Source organism: Pangasianodon hypophthalmus, chromosome 12, assembly GCF_027358585.1.
Source record: "Pangasianodon hypophthalmus isolate fPanHyp1 chromosome 12, fPanHyp1.pri, whole genome shotgun sequence".
NCBI lineage: Eukaryota > Metazoa > Chordata > Actinopteri > Siluriformes > Pangasiidae > Pangasianodon > Pangasianodon hypophthalmus.
In genome coordinates, this window is record NC_069721.1 from 23,657,803 (window position 1) to 23,680,689 (window position 22,887).

The 22,887-nt window shown below is 38.8% G+C and overlaps 1 protein-coding gene across 2 annotated transcripts in view; it reads right to left on the minus strand.

Moving 5' to 3' along the window:
* Window positions 1–22,887, minus strand: part of mkxa (mohawk homeobox a) — a 42,316-nt gene that overhangs the window by 13,195 nt on the left and 6,234 nt on the right. For both annotated transcript variants that reach the window (XM_026915627.3, XM_026915628.3), the window contains exons 4-5: window positions 19,244–19,397; window positions 16,081–16,410 (exon numbers count right to left, since the gene is read on the minus strand). In XM_026915627.3, coding sequence (XP_026771428.2) covers window positions 16,081–16,410; window positions 19,244–19,397 — 484 coding nt within the window. The remainder of the gene's footprint in view (window positions 1–16,080; window positions 16,411–19,243; window positions 19,398–22,887) is intronic.

The window sequence follows — 22,887 nt, forward strand, 5'->3', positions numbered from 1 at the left end:
CTTCCAGCTCATTTCCTTATAAAACTGCAGAAATTATACCTGAGACTATTTTTTTTTTTTTTTGAAAGTGAAGGATCATCAAACCAAATATTGACTTTGTTTCATTTATTACTGTTTACGGCTCTTTATAATATTTTTTTTTAATATAGAAACATTTAATTTCATTATTTTTGAAGGCGTATTTGCTCTACAGCATTTCTTTGCATGTGCCTGAGGCTTTTGCACAGAACTGTATATTTTGACAGTTTGTCTGTTTTGACCCAAAGGACAAGTGGAGGACAGTCTCCTACAAGTGTGCAGGTTGATAAATGAGGTAAATTTGTTGAGCCCAAAAGATCATCCATTCTTCCTTTCCTTCTTAAGTTGTGACCTTTGCAAAACCTCATGCCCGAGCATTTCTCTACGTGGATTTGAGCCAGATTAGCGTATCGCTGTGTCATCAGTCATCCTCCAATGATGCCATCTTTCTGATGTCATCTAGCTATTTTCCTCACATCTTTCCTGGTCAAATCCTCATATCGCCCCTGCTGGTGCCCTTTGCGTGGGGGGATACAAGTTTTGTACCTTTTTTTTTTTTTTCCCTCTCCATATTTTCCTCTTAAAAATGGGAAATGAATAATGAGAAAAAGCTGAGAATTAAGGATTTGCATGCTTGCTTTATACGCAGCAATCTGTGTTTTGATTTCAAAACAGATACGCCTAAAACGATGATGCACAGACTACAATCACTTGGATCATCTGAACTTCAAGAAATGCATGAGTACACAGGGTAACAGGCCATCCGTGAGCCAGTGATGTTCCTACAGCCACATGCCTGTTCTTACACTCAAACTTGTATAACCGTGAAGGCTGAGAAGACATGGCATCAAGACTGGCATTGCCTTGACTTTTCCAGGACTGGAAATGCACTGACACACACACCCATCTGTTAGGATATGGAGTCTTAGCCAATAAGTCTTTAAGTTTAAAAATTGAGACATACCTCAGTCCTGTCCAGTACAATACTGTCTGACACAAAGGGTCCAAACCTGACACCCTCTTAACTTAAGAGACACAGAAGTATAAATGATCATCTAAAGTAGAACTTTGCAGATTAGTAGTAAGTGGGTAATGGCATGGTAATAATATGTATATATGTATATAATATGCCCGTGAATAAATTCATCTTCTAGTGGTTACAAAAATAATTAGTAACTTGTGGGGATTAATACTAAACAATTAGTCACTGTACCATTCTGCACATTTTTTTAGGCATTTCCAGATCTCCCTTAATCAACATATCACATTAAGTCTCTGAAATCCCTGGTTTTCAGAGTTAGTTCTCCAAAATTGATTAAATATTTCTACTAATGTTGTGTTATGAAGTGTGCAAAAGACAAATGTCCCCCTTTCTAATCTGTTTTTAAATATTCAGGTGAAGTTTAGGTATTTGAATAGAATAGAATTCGTATGATTTTGATTAAGCTGAGATTTCCGATGTGAGATTTCCGTGTGTTTATCATTTGTCAATCTGACTTCTATTTCCTTAGTAACAACTACAAGGTTAACATGCAATTTATGGGAAGGTATAACCCATTACCATTATTTTACCCTTTTATTAAATGCATGTTGCTGCTACAATTAGTAACTAATTTGGTCACAACCAGAAAATTAGCATTAAAATATGTTCAAATGTAAGACACAATTTAAGGACAGTAACACATGGTTATAATTAAATTACTGACTTGTAGCTGCGATGGTTATTAAGTATTTAGTCACTAGCTAAAATTATTAACTTTCTACTTAACAACCACAAAATATAGCATTTGATTTATGGCTACATATAACTTTCTACGATGACTGTACAATATTATTACTTAGTAACTAATTACTAGTTATTAATTGTTGCATTAGTAATGGCTAAAAAATTAATATGTATCAGCTTAATAATTACATTCAGATATAAGTATTCAGCTATAAACTTAACAATTACAAGTTACTTATTGGTAATTACTTTAAATACTTGCTAATATCTATAAAATTAACCTATTTATTTGTAACTATAATGTTTTACCATTAGTACACCATTTGATTAACAATCTCTTACTGCTACGTTTAAACAGACATGTTTGTGCATTGCTAACATATTACAATGCCATTATGTACTTAATATATATATATATATATATATATATATATATATATATATTTTTTAAGTGTTACTTTATCGGATGAAAATCAGAAGCTGGGACTCAGGTTCTTCTCTCTGGTGTTGCATGACGTGGGAATTCCAGTTATTGCCAGTATCTCTGCGTCTCTGGAACTACTACCAGGTTTCTCTCTACACCACATTCCAAGAGCTTAATGTCACGCACTGTTTTTACATCTTAAAAAAAAAACATGCTCACATCCTTCACTATTCAAATAACGAAGGAAAAATGTGGAAGATACCTTCGGCAGACAGACACTCATTTTTTACACACTGCCTGATGTGAGTGTTTTAAAAAAACGCTCTGTGTTCTTTAATAATGCCAGGGAGCGTCTGTGAATGAAGTTAGGCTGTTGGCTTTTCCCATCACTTCACCGCTGCCAAGTCGGCATGCCAGCCTGCTCCACCCACGATCAATCCCTCCAGCTCACACCTTTTTTTCTCATTCGTTCTCTATCCGGTTAACCCCACCTTTCATTCTGTCTTTCTCATTTGCGCCAGGACCGACAACTTCTGGCCTTTTTTCTCAATAATTCTTGTTTTTTTTCAGTCTGTCTATGGCCTTGTTTCCATTTTTTTCAGACTGCCTCACTTCCTCACTCATCCCACCACTTCTTTTTCTTCTGCATCTCTCTTCGACTCTTTTGTTTCCTTTTAATCTGTCTGTAGTCCTTTCCAAACTAATCTGTCTCTTGTTCTTTCTACCCTTCCCTCCCCACATTCCTTTGTTTCTTTCACTCTCCTTCTCATCGTATTGGCTTTATTATAGTAGTTGCGGTTGTGGTAATGACACTCAGGCTTATCAATAATGACTCTCAGCACACAGAGAGAGGTCATGACCTCTGTCTCAGGACAGTTTGGCCCGCACTCGTACAACAAACCACAAGGCTGCACATGACATGACTGACAGATCTGAGAACTGTGCCCACAGGATATTTGCTGGAGATATTTATATAAAAATCACGGGACAAAAACTCAACGCTGTCTGGTTTCTATAGCACTAAATTGTGCAGCCTTGTCCTCGTTTAATCCTGCAGAGGCCGGCTCTCGACACATTCATCTCTCGGGTCTCTCACTGTGTCGACGGCGGTGACATGTTCTGGGCTCTGGCGCTTGCTGGAAAGCACCAAGCGCAAGCAAACAGTGGCAGTATTGTGAGAAAAAGAGAAAAGAAAAGAGTAAAGGAAATTGCAGATTTGCCCTGGTGCGAATATTGATCTATCGGTCTCTCAGAAGCGTTTAGCGTTTAGAAAGAACATACAGGGCTTATGGGAGTAGAGATTTTATTATTATTTTTTTTAAAGATTTATTTAAGGAAGAATTATAGCCCTTATCCACCAAATATATACGCACAATATGTGCACTATATATTATGGCTGTCAGGACATATTTCAATGTTAATTTGCCTAATATTTAGGAATTCAGGAAGGCAAATAATCCACAATCTTTAATCAGCTCATGTAAGGCTATCAATACATATGTTTCCTAAACCTTTTGGCTAAAGAGCCCATGTTGCTTAATAAAGGTGGAAAAGCCTTGGAATAAATTAGAGATCACTTGCCAGTCTGAGTCAAGTCCCAGGTTCATACAGCTTTTCTAAAGTGACATTCCAGGTAGGTTATAACAAAAGGCTTGTTATTAGAAGTCATACGGAAAGTACCACCACTCTGAGCTGCACAATAATAGTAAAGTCACTAAAGTAAGGTGCTTTTATTCATTTCAAGCTCTAAATCTTCTTATTCTATCTGCAGATAATTGCTTTTTTTTTTAAAGACAAATGCTTTAAAAAAAATCTCAAGCTTGAAATTAGTGGAAAATGTCTAAAAATAGGTTTAATAATTATATATTTGGTTTATTGTAATCTTATAATAGGATATACTAGATACATTTTACTATATTAAAGATATTTTCACTTGTGGAGATGTCATTTTTTTAGTGCCTGACTATTGTAATTGCAAATGTGTGACTATTAATAAATAAATCATTAAAAATACAAAAGATCTGAAAGGCCATGAGAGAGACATTTGGCTGGACGGTATGGTTTATACGAACAGGTTGCTGAATAACCAGACTTCTGATTGGTGTTGGACCTGAATATCCAGACTTCTGATTGGTGTTGGACCTGAATAACCAAACGTATGTTTGGTCAAAAGCTCTTGTTTGTAAACTGTGGGCCTGCTGTGTATAATACAACTTGAAAAGCTTGAAAACTGAACAGCAAATAAGTAAAAATACAAAACCCTCTACATAATGCTTGTTTGTCTTGATAAAAAAAACTTTCTTCCCTAGAAAGGCATGGGTCTCTGCTACAAGATGCAATTTAAAGTAAGCCTCTTCACCTAACAATTCCTAAATCTAGCTGTTAAGAACGCCAACATGCTGTGAAACAGTTTTCAGGAAGCATTTTGTGCTTGTCAGGGTCGCAGTGGATCCGGAGCCTATCCCGGGAAGACTGAGAGCGAGGTAGGAATACAGTCCGGATGGGACGGCAGTTCATTGCAGAGCACAATGCACACACACACACATTACCACACTCGTTCTAACCTAGAGGCAGTTTAGAGTAGCCAAGCCACCTACCACCATGTTATTGGTGAAATGGGAGGAAACCCGCACTGGGAGACTCCATGCAAATCTCCACACAGGAACTCCAGCTCAGGATCGACCCTGAAGTTGTGAGATGGCAACACTGCCCGCTGCACCACCATACCTCTCTAACCGTTATAAATAGCAGAGCATATTACAAGCAGACACGAACTTCTCATAGCTTCAGCATGTCGGGATTCCTCCAGATGACACGCAATGACATCCATTTAAGAAACACGCAGATCACAGGCTTTGCCAGTGCGGTCACAGCCTGAGTAGAACTTAATGTGGAAAGATCAGAGAATAATACGAGCATTTGAGCTCTTTAAACAACCTCTCATCTCCGTGTTTATCAGCGACAGTAAACATACTAATCAGCATCACACACACACCATGCCAGGACCGCATGCATTTTCAACAGGCAGGAAATGACAACACAAACTCACATAATGTAAGTCTAAGGACAGTTGCTGAACTTGGTCAATAAACATTTAGGCAAAACACAGAGTTTTTAGATTTGTAGAACATTTTAACGAATTCCTTAATCCAAAGTGTTTGTAAATGAAAATCTAAATCTGTATAATGCATTCTTCTAGGAACGGCACTAATTTTTCTTCACAAAACCTAAGTAAATAAACCGGAACTACTTTTTACTGTATGGCTCCAATACTGGAAAGTCATGGTTCTAATTTTAAATCTGTGTTACCGAGTTGCTATTTTAAACATCTATTAAGCATTATAAGTGAGTTTGGAGTAAACAGGATGTAGGGAAACGTATCAAATGGATTTCCACTCTAAGATAATATGGCTAACCTTGACTATCACACAAAAGTGTGTGTGTGTGTGTGTGTGTGTACTCTCACTAAGGCCCTCTCTAGCCATCTCCAGTGACGATCTGGAGCATTAGATTAGCATTGTAGACGGGTCGATGTTATTGGTGCAGGAATAAGGCCATATCACAGCCATCAGTACGTGCAGACTTCAAACAGTAGCCTAATGCTACCAGAGGAGAGCAGCTCATGACTCAGCCAGATATCTGTACACACTCGTGTCTGAGAACATGAGAGAAAGACAGAGAGAGGCAGAGTCATGTTGAAAGCATTTCCCTGATGTGTTATCACTTAAACCCCTTTCAGACTGTACACAGGTAACGCTAAATCTCTGGCACATCACTAGCCTGATACTGTGCCAACTCCACTCAAGCTTGGTGCAGTTCAGCCGTGGAGAAACCTTGGAGTGATTAGAAGTAAACAACTTTATAATCACAGTCTTCTAATTAGTAATCTTCTCCTGAGCCAAATGGAAACTCTTTGTGTCTGTGGTAATCTAGTGTGAGTGCATCTCATCATCTGTTAGCTTTTTTCATAAGACAGCACAGTACGACATGGTGCAGTTACTAAAACTAAATCCAGAACTCTCCATACCCCAGTCGAGTACCTGTGTCTGTTTCCTATCACGTAATGGTACCCAAGACAGTAGGAGTCCTCTGGAGGTTGTGAAGTGGTTACATTATTTCCCATGTGATGCTTGTGTTAAAAGCAAAAACAACACTAGTAATTATAGAGGAGCTTCAAGGTCTGATTAGGCTTTTACTCACTATTCAGGCAGGAGCAGTCAGACCAAACAGATCATCTAGGCACCTTGATCAACTAGGTAACCCAATGGTTCTCAAAGAGTCCAGGGACACCCAGTGGTCTATGATTTTTGTTGTTGTTGTTGCTGTTGTTTCTTTTAGATACAGTGGTGGAAATCACCATTTTAACCCACCCTCATTAAAGTTAATACATTTATTATTGAGTTCTTATGTAGGAAGTATGAGCAGCTCTGTTTGCTTGGCCACTTGAATTGAATGGCTTTTACTGCAAACCTCAATGACTCAAAAACAAGTCGGCTTACACACAATGTAAACTCCAATCTAATATATGTTCTGTCAGTGGAATATTCAGGAATAGAAAGCGCTTCGGCTGTAAAAAGCTACAATATTATTATACACATAGTGTTCATGAAATACATCTGTAGTCTGTGGAACTGATTTAATATTTTAAAGGAGTCCCTGGCCACGAAACATTTGAGAACTACTTTAAACATACAGGTCTGTAAACTTTTTCCCAATGTTCAGTTCTAACTATGAGTTCAGGTGCCATATAAACAGGTAGAAATGTCATTCTAGCCAGCTGAGCTACATTCCAAATTGTGGCTAAGGTTCCTGAGTTTTTTTTGTGTTTGTTTTTAAAGTTCCTGGGTTCCTGAAAAAGTTTGCAGAAAAATAGTCCTAGAAAAGTTTTCAGCAATGGAAATGAATCTAATGTTCCTGAGCCTTTTAAAAAAAAATTCTTGAAATTGTTCCCACAGCGAAAACACATCTAAAGCTTGTGGGTCCTGAAAAAGTTCCTGCAGTGCAAGTGTGCAGAAAATTACTCAAGTTCCTGAAATGTTTTTAGCAATGGAAATGTGCCTAGGATTCCTGGGTTCCTGAAAATGTTCCTGATTTCCTGACAAAGTTCCCAGATTCCTGAAAAGGTGCCTGCAATGGCAGTGTATCTACAGTTCCTGACAATCAGCATGGGTTTGATAAAAACACAAAGTTCCTGGGTCCTGAAAAAGTTCTTGCAGTGCAAGTGTGCAGAAAAGTACCAAAAGTTCTTGAAAAGGTGTCAGCAATGGAAATGTTCCTGGGTTCCTGAAAAATCCATCCTGACAAACTTCTTGGTTTCCCAACAATGTTCCTGATTTCCTGAAAAAGTTCCAGTGCCCGCAGTGGCAAAGTATCTAAAGTTCCTGACAACGGGCATGGGTTTGATTAAAAAGCTTCCTGCAGTGGATACAGACCTAAAGTTCCTGACAGTGTTCTTGGATTTTTGAAAAGGTTCCTGCTGTGGAAATGAATTTTATATTTTCTAATCAGCAGAGGAAAAGCAGAGAGCCTCTACAGTAATAACAGCCAATCTCACACTTCCTCCTTTACGCTTGGCTTGTGGAAGGTTCGTGTGTTACTCTGAGACTCAGGCGAGCTCACCTGCTCTGGCCTGAGCTCTTGTGCTTGGCTGCTTTGTGTGCTGGCCGTCACCAAAAAGCTGCAATCAACCAGAAGAGACTTTTAAAGTGTTTTCGCTTTTTATGTCAGAGTGAAATTAGACTCTGGTATTCAATAAGTGACTGGCACATATGAGTCTCAGAGGCCTTGTCAGACATTACGGTTGTTATTTAACGTATTTCTGCCTCCAGTCTCTGCTTAATGTCGACTGACCTTGACAAAAAAAAAAAAAAGAGAACCTCTTTTCATGTTGTAAAACACGTAACATTCTTGGTCAAGTTAAAAAAAAAAAAAAAAAAAAAAAAAAAAAAACACACACCCTACAGTGCACAACTGAGAGCACAGTGAGAGCCGAAGAAACGACAGAACCCTGCTGGAAACTAGAACGATATTGCTGCAGGATATTATGTTATGACTTTCTTTTCTGTTTTCTTTCTTCCCAATTCTCATCACAGCTCATAAAGCCAGCATTTATTTCTCTATTTAACTTTAAGGCAAGAAAGGGAATTCCTAATAATGGAAAAATTATTCTGAATTTCAAATGAAGCAAAAATTGCAAGACAATAAGAGTAATTGCACCAGTCCTGGCCATCTCGTTTCATTTCAAACAAATCGTTCTCGTTAAGCCCTAACAGCGCTCTATAAATAGTACCCTTTTTATCGAGGAAAATCGCTCACTGCTGTTGGCTCAAATGGACGTCCCATCAATATTTCTGGCCACTAAATAATGATAGATGGACGAAGCCATTATGATTCATTTACACATAACAGGTGGCGAATGGCAATGCTTAAATCTTAGACTCCCCAAGAAGCCATTTACACAAGGGGTCAGTTTCAGCTACTAAATTTCCTTTTAAGAAAATCACAGAGTGCTTTTACACATCTGTCTTCCATCTGAAGCATTTCATTCTTCCTCAAGCATGATGATATTTATAATGACGTCCACCGTATTAACTCACACATTCATGGAAATTCAAACACACACATAACGTGTTCTGGTGACTAGTAAAAGCAGAGAGTAAACACTGCATCTCCAGCACGATCCACACGACACCGGGGTTTAAAACATTTCCCCATGACCAATCCTCATCCTGCACAAATTCACACACTCACTCTGAATAGCATTACACAGCAATGCAGATCACACAGGACGTCCTGAAATCTACCACGCATGAAAGATAAACACCGAGCAAGATTCCAGCTATTTAATATCCCGTTAAAGCGTCATTTAAAAGAAAATCCCTGGCATGTGCCCTGGAATTCTCCTGCTCCTTGTTTTCAGTGACATTCCCACCAAGGTTCTCTTTTCATTTTATTTTTAATTTAGATTTTTTCCCCTCATACAGTGGCCTTTCAGTTTCCTCCATATGGTGTGTTCGGTGAAGCTCACTACACTGAATGGGCTTTAGGCTACGTTCAGACAGCTCTGTGTGTGTGTGTGTGTGTGTGTGTGTGTGTGTGTGTGTGTGTGTGTGGTGGGTGGGTTGGGGGTAACACCTTAAAGGTATAAACAAGAAAGATTTAGATGATGTTGCTATTTCAGTTGTAAAAATGGAATTAAATGAATTTGTATGCAGTTCCAGATCTTTTTAATAATGGGGAAAAAATTACATTTGATAAAAAAATTGCCAGGTGGTGCAGCAGGTAGCATTGCTGCTTCACAGCTCCCAGATTCCCCTTTTCGTTTCATGCGTTCTTGTCATGTCCACGTGAGTTTCCCCCAGTTCTCTGGTTTTCTTCTCGCCTTCCAAAAAACATGTCTAAATTGTCCCAAGTGTGAAGGAGCATGTGTATATGTCTGTGTATGGTGTATTCCTGAATTAGCAGGGCGCTTTTTTTCCCCTCCTGTTTTTACGAAGCTGATTAGGACTGAGCTAAAAACATTGTTCCTACTGGCCCCCTGAAATCTTTTAGTATTCAATTCGACTTGAACTTTGGCCACAGAAGTCAAATCTGACTTCTGATCATGTGACTCAATCTGATGCCATCGAATAGCATTTCATCAAATTTCTGTTTGGTGATTTGCTGCACTGCGCTTCTTGATATAAATTTTTGAATGAGAAAAACAACATGGATGAAATCCAGCATAAAGCAGCAGGTCAGGGAAGGAGAGTGCTGTGAGTAATCTATGACCAAATCATCATCATCATCATCATCATCATCATCAGATCAGTGACTTGTGAGATAACAACGTGTGACTAACCCAGACCTTCAGGTATGAAAATTAGATTTGTGGAAAAAAGGACTTGGTAAAACAGCGAAACTCACACTGTGGCACACTAAATTAAAATGTGAGATGCCTAAAGATTTTGTAAAATGTTTTTTACAAAAAAAAAAAAAAGACTACTTAAATTCATTAAAAAAAAAGGGGAAACTGTAATTAAATTTCTCAGGATTTTTTATAAATGTCATTCCATTTGCTATGGAAGTGCCCTAAAACCCATTACAAAAAAACGAGGAAACAAAAAGTTAATATTACTTGCCTGCCTACTAATATACTAGTACACTAGCCTAGTGAATATAATGTGTCATAATCAACAATTCAAATGAAAATTAAGCCACTTCCACCAGTATTCTAAATCTTGGAGATCTTGGTGAACATTCATTATTATCAGATCTGTTTATTTCTTGTTGACGGACACTCAACAGATCTTGGAATATGCAAGGGTGAGTCAAATGAAAACTCTGAAAGTGCGACATAGATTAGAATTGAATAAAAAAAATTTCAAGAGAAATCCGGACACTTGCATTAAACAAAATTGAGATTATGTAGAAAAAAATGATACTTTTGTGACACCTATTAGCAATAAACAATGCAAAATGTAAGAAAAAAAAAGTAAAAGTTTGCATTTGACTCACTCTTGTGTATTATTACCATTTTGTTGGTGTTGTTTTAACCTGGGGGACGGCATGATAATCTACAGACAAACAGAAAAGCAGCCCTTCATTGTCGCACGGAGTTACAGCTAAGCGTTAGCGCTCGTGCTAGCCGGCTGCTGTGCTGAAGCGAGAGCTCTCAGAGCTAACGCAGCTCACAGACAGAGAGACAGCGGAGGCTGTAAAAAGCCACACTGTTCACGTCTGAAATTTCAGCCTCCTGCTGTAATCGTCTGAATGCCTGCAGTATGAAAATCCTCTGGAATGCAGCAAGAGTAGGAAAAAAGAGAGAGAGAGGGAGAGAGAGAAAGAGAGAGAAAGACAGAATGTGATATCTTTAAAGGAAATGATGCAAGTCCCTGAAGCTGAAGCTGAATCTCCTGTTCTCCTCATCACACCAGGAGTAAATAGCGGATTTAATGTTCATTCTATCATTTTTATCTTTCTCTCTCTTTTTTAAATTCCAGGCTGATCTCTAATCTGGCCATGTGGATCGAGCAGGTGTCTTGCCAGCTCTCATTGTGGAAATATTTTTCCGTTGTGTCGTGTTCACATGCTCAGCATTAAACAAACTATTAACGTTATCAACCCTGAGCTCTCAGAATGGCACAGAGAGCTCATAATCATCATGGAGAAAACTCTGCTAAAATACCACTAGAGCCAGATAAACATTTTATTCAACGCTGTATACTAAAAAGGTTTGACTTATTATTTTAGGTTAGTTTTCATAATTTTCAGAATTATACTTAAGTGCAAAAGAATGCATCTCCATTGCTTCTGGATGAATCTTAAGTTTAAACAATCCAAAACATTTATTAAAAATTAAACAAAAAAAGGATCCATCGAAGAACCAATTATTTTCTCAAGCACTATTCATTGGTTCATTATTTTGCTTTATAGTCATTGTTTTGTTAAATATTTTAATAGCGTTATGTAAAGCATTTCAGGATGTTGTACACAAGGTGCTTTATAAATGAAATTAATTTTCAGCTTTCCATCCTTGTATCCAGGTGACCTAATGAATGCCTCTGGCAGCTTTATAACCTCTGCGAGCAGACGGATCATCAGCGCACACCACGGTTCAGTCTCCACATCTGAGCAGAATTTCAAATTCCTTCTGTTTCAGACCCAAGATAACGCAAACCACATTTTATTATAACAACATGCGACAAACTAAACCTGAGCAGCGGGATCTCGCTCACACCGTAGTGCAAACATTATTATCAGTTATGAGCTGTTTCTGAACAAAGACACTGTGTTCTCATGTGGAGGACAACAAACTGTCTTAAAGAGAGGAAACACACACACACACACACACACACTGTAGTAGATCACAGTCTACCATACACTCACTTCAGCAACCTCAGATCAACCTTGTGTGTTAAATCAACCTCCATTAATGAGCTGAAGAGTCACGTTTCTAAAGAGCAAACGCTTCAATTTCTCATATTTTAATTCTCTGTCTAAAGTGCATGATGTCCTCACTGGCTTCTCTCAGTCTTTCTCTTTCTTTGCATATACATAATAAAGTAGGAACATCAGACGAGCAGTAGAAGCTCAGAGGTTAGCATTAGAGCTGTAAGACTAGACTATTGGTCAAAAAGCTATGAGTTTAAGGCAGTTTATGCCACTGCTCTGTCCTTAGCGACGGTCATAACCATAAACTCTACCCTTAATGATTTACCCACAATGCAGTTCGACTACCTGCTGATAGTGGTGCAGTGGGATTTAGCCCTCGCTTCATCTCTACCTAAAGAGAGCGACACAGTGGCGCTTTAGTCCTTTACTCTGTCCTGCTCTTTCACCTACTCATCTGTACACTCTACTCGAAGTTTCACACTAATACCGACGTCATTATCATCTCATAGATCACTACCGAGCCAAGTCTCTGCAGTAACTCGGTGTCATATAGCTGCATTGCATCCTGGGACTTTGACCAGCGTCTCCACTAGCTCTACGCTGGATTTCTCATTAATACGACGTTGAGCATTGTTGGAAAACTGTGAGTGAAACAAGAAACTCTTGTGCATTTCTTTTTAGGAGCTAAACGGTCATTTTGATCCTGTAACGTGTTCACTTTTTTAGAATTATTTATTTTTGACAGATATTTCAATATAAACATATTTAAAGTGTTTCAGTGGAGTGGAGTTTTCCTATAATATCACTGGATGAAAGTGCAGAAGGGTTTTCTAGAAGGCTGAAACATCACACTAGTGTGGAGACACTGAACAATTTAGACACTTTGCATGATGCTAAGCTGGGAGCTGTGGGTTTCTCTGCATCTCGGGTGCAAAGATACAAAAGCAAACTTCACACACTAAACGTGGCCTAGAGATGGAGAAGACCATTTTCACCTGGTAGAACAGAAACAATGTTTTTTTCTTTACTTTTAGCAGCAAGAGTGTGTTCAACTTTTGACTTATTATCTCAAAATATTGAGTTCTCAAGATGTTAACATCTGATGACCGGGCTACACAAGCAGTAAAAAGAATATGTCCTTTTTAATCTCGTGCATAACAAATGTTTCTTTAAAAAAAAATGACTCAGCGGTTAGGACATTTTAAATCTAAAAAAATAACAAAATAAATCATTATGTTGGTATTCCAAGTCAAAATCCTGACACAATTCATCATAATATTTTAAAAATAAGTGCAAGAAACTTTGTCAAAATATTAAAATAATTCAATGTTGAGAAAAGTTAAAATTTAAGAAAACAAGGAAGAATTTTGAAATCAGTCAAACATCTGAGATAAAAAAAAAGTCAAACTTTTGAGAGAATAAGAAAAAATCAGATGTCAGAATTTTGAGACAAGTTAAACTTTTGAGATAAGTCAGACATTTCAGATAAACTTGTGAACATTAGTCTGATTTGAGAGGAGTCAGAAATTTGAGATAATAAATCAGAATTCTGAGATAAGTCAAACATTAGATGAGTCAGTATTTTGAGATAATAAATCAGAATTTTGTGATAAGTCAAACTTGAGATATTTTAACTTGAGATAAGTTAATATTCTGAGATAAGTAAATATTGAGATATGTCAACATATTGCTGCTGTCAAAATTATGTTATGCAATTTTTTTTTTTTCTTCCATTTACAGCTGGTGGAAATGGGCTTCCATATATAGCACACACACACACACACACACATACACACACACAAACAGCGAGTGCTACTGTAACACGCAGAGTAACTACTGTCACTAAGCACGACTCTCAGACAGCGTGTACTGCGAGACACTACATGAACTCTCTGACCCCGACACTCGCCTCCTCTGGCCTTGACAGCTATCTCCTGTTCACTGCACTGTGGCTGGTGTGAAGGTGTGTAACTCAAGACAGTGTTGTGTCTACTTCTCCCCTCCTCAGATTAGACAAGACAGAGATAAGGAGGAAAAAAGTTTGAGAGAAAGTAAGAACATGAGACGATGAGTGACTAAGGAAGGATTGATATCAGTGTGAGGTCTGTATCTCAGCGAGACAAAATATGAACTTACATAACCTTAAACAGCTGTAGATCGATTTGTAGAGAAACACATACTCGTTTCAAACATAAACCTACTGTATTATTAACACACATACGTCTCAGAAATATCACAAGTATAAACTCACCAACACTCACACCAGCTGTATTAATAATTGTGTCAACATAGAGTCCTCACAAGGATAGTAAGCCAGCTGGGTGTGTGTATGTGCGTGCGTGTGTGTGTGTGTGTTCATTTGGACAGGATTAGTTTTAAATGCTGAGACAATGGAATTATTCTTCATTATAACCAGAGTACATCTGTGATTTTAGTCCTGTCTGAATCGTTAATGTCAATCTTTTTTTTTTTTTTTTTTTAAACAAACTGTGTTGGTGTCAGGAAACATTCCAACATAATTTACACACTATAATGTCTCTCGGGTAATATATATACACAGTCTGACCTGACATGCTGGTAAAGATCCACTTTTATGCTGAGCGAAATGAGTTTTCATGATTTTTCTGAAGTATGTTGACGCTCTAGGAAGCGCATGTTGTACTGATTTAAGCCCAAACCGAGCCAAAATTACTGACTGAGCTCAAAAACATCAAACCATAAAATATAGAAAATGTCCAAAAGTACTTCTCTGAAGAGTGACACTTCTTGTGGTCTGAACCAAGTTATTGTTAAGGAACATGTGTACACACTTAGAAAATTTTGAACTTTAGAAATTTAGGGTTCTTCGGGTTCATCCTCTAGGAGAACCCTTACTTATCCTGATCAGAACGTGTTGAGTTCAGACCCCACCGCCGCCAAGCAACAGCCAACCTCACCCTTGAACAACGCCCTTAACCCAGAACACCTCCCTGGCTGACCTTAGCTTCTTGACAAGCTTTAGGATATAAAAAAAATTCACTGTACTGTACAGACATATACATGTGTCCGTAACGGCTTGTTTCTTCCCTGGAAAACTGGAAAACTGAAAATGGCTGCATCATCAAAAAAAAAAAAAAAAAAAAAAGAACCAGTGTCTAGTGACGTCTTCAAGCAGTCATTAACTGCAAATGAATCAAAGACAAGTAATAAACATGACACTATTATTCAGCCAATGCATGACAATCACTAACCTTGGATGAAGGAAACACACACTTCCTCCAAGATCTGTAAAACCACAGCATCATTTTGAGCAGCTGCGTGGAGTAGAGTGCTAACTGCTCTTTTCTGTAATATATGACCTAATAGTTATCAGTAATTGGACAAAGTTGCTTGGACTGACTTCTCTCTTGGATTTCTGGTCAAGGATGCTTGTAAACTCATGAGCTGCCAATGATGGAGCGAAACCTTAAGAGATTTTTCACACAACTACTCCACACACTGCAATGTCTGCTACGTATGGTGGTTTAAAAGAGAACAACTTAAATATACACTAATTTTTTGGCTCCTGTGTCAACTAAATGTATTAGCAAGTCAGCTAGCTAGCTGCAATTGTGTGTCAAGACACAGTTTTAAAAGTTGAGAACTTCTAAAGGTGAGGCTGTCCTAATCTTGGGAAAACCAAGACCAAACATGGCTCTAAGCCTCATTGAAAATAACCTGGGAACATGCGATTGTCACCAGCCTCCCACTTCAGAGTGTTAATATGGTTGAATACTTACAGTCCCCTAATACTAAAGCACTTTGCTTTAAAATGACTGTGATTAAACAGTAAATCTATTAAAATAGTCGCTGTTTTATTTCTAACACAGTATGCCTGAATGCATGTGTGCATGATAGAAAGGAAAAGAAAGGACACATCTATAGCAACTATCCAACAATACACCAACCACAGAGGCAACACACACACACACACACACATACACATACCGCTGAGCTTCCACAGTCAAACCACACTTCCACACAGCCACACCCAGAGAACACATCTGCGATTACGTCTTACCTGTACGGTAGACAAAGTTGGCCTCTGTTTCCGAGCAGGACGGTGAGAGGAGATCCTCGTCGTATTCATTGGAGCTGAAGGAGCCGGAGTGGTTCCTCCTGCGGGCGTCCGTCACACCATTGGCCACCATCACATGGCGCAGCGAGTCGTTCAGGTAGCGGTGTAGCAGGCTGCTCTTGTATTTTGGAGGAGACACATAGTCCTCAGCCAAAGAGGCGTCTGCTCCCGCTCGAAGGCCCGCCCCCATGCCGCTGCCCTCTTTTTTGATAACGCTCTGGTACATGGGCTTGCTAAACTCACCCGTCTGGGCTCGAGCAGCCGGGTCACCATCTGAGGACGGCACAGAGAACACAAGGAAACACAAGTGTTCAGAGTTTAAGCATCAATAATTGTAGCAACAACAACCAGAAATAAATCTGTGCTAATGTAGTAATCAAGGAAATGTAACAGAATGGTAATATGGAGCATTCAATAATTAATACTACAGAAATGTCATATTAAAAAGTAGGGAATGAATATAGAAATATTAGGAAAGGTAGTTTTAAGTTAAATGAGGGGTTCCTCCAGAGTTCTGTAGATAGTTAGATAGATGTTCTTGGATTTCATAGGGTCCAACTCGAAGAACTCATTACGGCGCTAGATGGGATCACTTTTTCTAAGAATGTGGTTTTCTGAAAGGGATTCAATTTGAAAAAGAAATCCACCAGTTCAGGGTTCTACATAGATCCTTTAGGGGCTTCCCCAGAGGTACAGACTGAAGAAACCTTCAGGGTACTTGATGGAACTTCTTTTTCTAATGATGTAGCTTTCTAAAGGGGTTCAATTTGAAATCTTTTGTAAAAGAGAACCCTATCAATTCACAAACTGAACTTAACCTTAAGGGTTCCAGATTTCTAAGAGTGTAGCTTTCTAAAAGGGATTCAACTTGAAACAGAAACCCAGCAGGTCAGCATTCTACGTAGATCCTTTAAGCATTCCCCCAGAGAGAAAAAACATTACGGTGCTAGATGGGACTTTTTTCTAATGATGTAACTTTCTAAAGGGAATCTTTCTTGAAATCTTTTATGAAAGAGAAACCCACCAATTCAGGGTGCTACATAGATCCTTTAAAGATTTCCCCAGTGGGACAAACCAGAGACTGCTTTAGAGTTCTACATGGAACATCTTTTGTCTAAGGGTGTATTTTTCTATAGGGCTTCAACATGAAATCATTTGTCAAAGAGATGTAGATTTTTAAAAGGAAATCAACCTGAATGAGTAACCCACCAGTTCAACGATCAACACAGATCCTTTAAGGGTTGCTCCAGGTAGACTAAGGAAATCCCCCCCACAAGGATTGAAGAAACCCTTACGATGCTAGATGGAACATCATTTTCTCAGGGTGCATCTTTCTAAAAAGGTGTTCAACGTGATATATTTGTTCAAAAGAGAAAGCCCTCTGTTCAGGGTTACACACAGATCCTTTAAGGGTTCCCACAGAGAGACAAACTGAAGAACGCTTCAGTGTGCTAGATGGAACCTCTCGTTTTCTAATCATATAGTTTTCTAAAGGGTTCAATTTGAAATCTTTTGTGAAAGAGAAATAAAGCAGTTCATGGTTCTACATAGATGCTTTAAGGGTTCCTTTTGGAATGGAACCTCTTTCTCCTAGAGCGCACTCACACCCTTAACCAGTCCGAGACATTTTCAAGCGGATTAAACCATCTGGATTGGATTATGCTGAATTAAAACAAAAAGTCCACACGTGGAGGACATGCTGTAAGTAAGACAGACAGGCAGGACATGGTGCTGAAAGACCGAGTTCCTCCAGCGAGGCCGAGTCAGAACCAGACTGAAGCACGGATCACTTCCATGCCAAGTCTCCTACGGCTTTTGTTTGGGACACAACACCATGTCGTCCTGCCAGAACCCAATTATAATCCCAGCCTCTGCTTATCAGAACCACATGCACATATCAGAGTTCCTCAAACAGCAGCCATGTTCTTACTGCTTTATGCATCTCCTCAACAAGCAGCTCCGAGAGCATGAGTTCAAGGGAGCCACACTGGAGAACACACGTGTCCTGTCCTGTTTGTCCAGAGTCCAGTAAAATGTAGTGATTACCGATGATTCACCTCATCAGCTAGTGTCCAGGAACCAGCTGAACTTAAAATACTCCCTGAACATGTCGTAATAAATCATTAAAAATAATCAGTGTATTATATTTGATATGAAAAATGTTTCATATTTTTTAATGCCAAAGAAACTCAGGAACTTTTCCACACATGCACGCTCATTAAAAATACCAGGATCTATAAATATCCACACAACCACATCATGGATTAAATTTGTTTACTTAATTAGTTTTAATAATTTTTTTAATTCACTCTAGGCTATGATAAAACTGAATATCATCTGGTGTGAATAGCTTCAGGTTTATTTTTCAAATATTAATGATTTCAGGGAAATTGTCCAATAAGAACCAACAGTGCTGGACAGAATTATGTGGTGTTGGTTTATAAAAGAACATCTCCCAGCTGACTGATGGGTTCAGTGAGGGCATATGTCTGCTCTGAAGTGTTTGCTCATTAAAACTGTTAATATTGAATCATGTCCAGACTTCAGCTGGAACTTTAGGCACAACTGTGACTCTAAATGTCACTACGTGCCTGTATCTGTTTAGTGCTCCAAATATCTCTATCCAGATTTAAACCTGAAGTGGGTGTGAAAGCAAAAGCTCGGCATTCCAGACCCAATGCACACCTCTCGTCTCAACCAGATGCTCTGTGAGCCTTTCTGGCAGACTTTCTTAGAAAAAAAAGAAGGAAGGAAGGAAGGAAATAAAAAGAAAGGATGGAAGATTAAGATTAGTGCAGCTCCTCTTCGTATCTGCATTTGCATGTTTATGACATATGATCTGTACATTGTGAATAATATATTCTTATTAGTTTACATTCTGTGAATGTGTGTGTGTGTGTGTGTGTGTGTGTGTGTGCATGCATGTGTATACACGTGTTCATGTGTGTTTGTGCTTGAATTCTTGTACACACTTACCAGTTAGGAGTTTGGGATAGATGTATGCAAAGCAATACTCAGATACATTAATACAATAGAAATACCTCAAAGATAGAACTATGAGTTTGTGTGTGTGTGTGTGTGTGTGTGTGTGTGTGTGTGTCCACACCTTCTGAGCAGGAGTCATCACTGCTGATGCTGAGTCTCTCAGCGTTGCCCTGTACATATTTGTTGTAGAGTTTAATCCTGAGAGCCCAGCTGAGGTCCGGCTGCCGCACCGTGTTCTTCAACCGCCGTCGTGCATTTGCAAACCAGTTAGACACCTGAGACCATAACACACACACACACACACACACACACGCACACACAGAAAGAAAGAGAGAGAGAACTTTACTCAAGCAGCATGTCATAACCATGTTGACATTATCACATGGCAGTTTGCAGTCACTGGAGCTCAGGTTAATGTGTGTGAAGTCTCTGTGCATGTTCTCCACACCTCCTAATTTTGTCCAGGTTCTCCGGTTTCCTCCCACTTCCCAAAAACCTGCTGGTAGGTGGATCGGCTACACTACAATTCCCCTAGCTATGAATGTGTTTGCACATGTGTGTGCCACTGGTGTATTCCCGGATAGACTTTGGATACACTGTAACCTTGACCAGGAAAAATGACATCATGACATCCGATATTACGGCAGCCATCATAACAATCATTGATCATGATAACATAACACTCATGTAGCACCACAGATTGGCTTTTAGTCCATCAAATCTCCAAATCGCTCACGTTTTGAAGTAAGCACACACAGATATAGGATAAGATAAAATAAGACATAAGGTAGATAAATAAATGTACATTTATTGCATTTGGCAGATGATCTTGTCCAGAGTGACTTACAGAAGTGCTTTGAAGTCTTTATCAATAAATACATTTTGATACTTTAAGTACTTTATGAAGAGGTAAGTCTTTAGACGTCGTTTGAAGACTGCCAGTGACTCAGCTGTTCGGACATCTAGGGGAAGTTCATTCCACCACCTAGGTGCCAGGACAGAGAAGAGTCGTGATGCAGGTCTTCCTTGTACCCTGAGAGATAGTGGGACGAGTCGAGCACTGCTAGAGGATCGGAGGGAGCGTGGTGCAGTGTGGGGTGTGATAAGTGCTTTGAGGTAAGTGGTAGTTAAAGTAGTTTATTAAAGTAGTTGTAGTTTTATAACTGCATGTAGAGATTTTCCAAAATATCCAACCAAGTTAGATTACATTATTCAGCTCGCTAGTTTTAAACATGGAGATTATTCAATATTTATAAAAATGACTTTAAAATCCTCTCAGAAACCAAGCTGAAAATCCACAAATGCTCATAAAAGACAAAATGATCCACACACTGCTTTATACATTAATGTTTAAAAAGACATTCAGTGACATTTAGCACACCCACAGACACACACCAAACTCCCAGTGAGTGCCACAAACTTGCCGTTCCTCCATTAATGCTTCTCCGACTGAGACACAGACAACCTGGGTGCTTATTCTGGCCTCCGCTGTCCCCTGCCTAATAATAATCCGGCTCTTTGTCCACATGCTGTCTGTCTTTATGCAATAAAAGGCGCTATTTGACCCGGCCTTCTCCATTTCACAGAGACCAGAGGCCATTAGATGTTATACTAGAATAACTTTTCATGCCCAATAGACTTCAAGTGACTTATGACAGGCCTTGCACTGGGACCCTTCTTCATGCTAAAGTACTTACTCCTGCTATGTCCTGAACTTTCTGATCTCAGCTTTATTTAGAGATCATATTCTGCTCAAAAAAGGCACACACCGGACAGCCTTCAGCTTTAATAGGCGAGATGGAAGCCAGTGGCATATAGAGAAAACAAATGATGCAGTGTGAAGCGGGTCTGGACATAGTATGTGATCGAGGATTGCTAAAAAGCGCACAGCCTCCAAACATTAGTCAATCGGAGTTGAAATGGAGAGCGGTGAAAAACGTTGCAGATTTCCCAGAGCCATTTGTCATTACGAATCCAGATCTGACTGAGTGCTAACATGTGGCATGACATATTCACTAAGCTTCATCATGTGTGCTGCATCTCTGCTGTAGTGGTGCAAACAGCAGGTCACCGGATCTGCGTGACGAAACACAAACTATCCCTACAACCAGCTCTGAACCTCAAATTCATACGCTCACAAACCCTGCAATAAACTCCAAAATACATTCCATGACCAAATATGTTGTAAAATATAAGGATTAAAACACTCAAGTGTCGTGCTGTTATAGGAACCAGCCAAGGGGTGGTGTGATGTAGAGGAGTTACTATTACCATCCGAAAGTTGATTATTTTCCTATAGCTGCATGACTCGAAGTGTTGTTCCTCTTATACCACAGCAATGGTTTTTATTTATTAAAAATCGACATATTGCATTTTTAACCATTTATATTAAATCTTGTGGAATGCCATAGCAGCTATAAACAGCCATTCCTTCACCAGCTTCACTTTTTTCTCTCTCTTGAAATTAATAAGACAAACAAAAGCAGCTTGTCATGTCACGAAAAACCACAAAGTGTAAACTCCTCTGTCCTGAAGATGTCATTTACCTCTGACTGTTACAAAGCGCTGACACTGGTGACTCCTTCCATAAATGTTAAATATACATTTCTCCTCACAGAAAACTTCACCATGTCAACGATACGTCATCGTTGATTAGGTGAACTTATTATTAGCTACGTGGAGTGTCTGCCGTACAAGTCCCAGTGAATGAGCTGTTACTAGAGAAACGAGTGCATTAATGTAAAACTAAATATAAATCCGTTGCTGTTATCAACACCTTCTGACCAATCAGAATCCAGAATTCAAAAATTCAGAGGCATAACTACAAATGAACACTATAAGAGACATTTTGAATGACGCTGGATTAAAGCCATGCAGTTTCTCTAAATGGTTATTTCATCAAAGTTCCCGTCTCGTGTTATTACTGATATAATGATAAATAATGAATGGTTAGGAGAATAAGTAAATCAACTGATGCACAACAAATACATTGTATAGAGAAGAAGTAGGCTACTATTTTTTATTTCCATGTCACATGATAATTCAGTGTATTCCCTCGTAACCACAACCTGCATTTGTAATCATGATCGTGCATTTACTGCAAACACTGATATAATTCATCTCTCCTCTGTAGATACAATCCTGGTGACAAACCTAACTGTGTATTAAAATGTGTTAAAAAACTGTAACTGAAATAATAAGGACTGTGAGCAGATTTCGGACCGTCCAGAGAGACAAAGATCCAAATATGACCTGTGCGTCTGTGCATGTTGTTAACCCTGATGTAGATATGCGAGTTCACACACATCTGCTAACACTCACGCCTGCTGCATATTAATACCACATTAAACTGTCTGAGGTCGAGCAGAGTCACAGCGCCTTATTTTCACGCTGATGTTTTTGTTTGTGTGCACTGTGTAATCACTGAAATACGCACAATTTAACACAGATTGGGTCATTGGGAGTTTTTAGAGAAAGACAACATTCACAAGAAAAAGCTCTAAACCTCAGCGATGATGACAAACTCAATGATACGCTACATAAACTCCAGGACAGACACACACACACACATTTAAGACTGAGATTATACATATATCAAAGTGCGAAATACATAAATACATACAACTACAATCACTTCCTATAAATCCTGCATTCATAATGCATTATAACCTCATCTATAATGCGTAATATATCCTACATAATACCACATAATATCTGATATTAAAAAAATTTAAAAAACTCATTTACAGTGTGTTATGTAGCGTA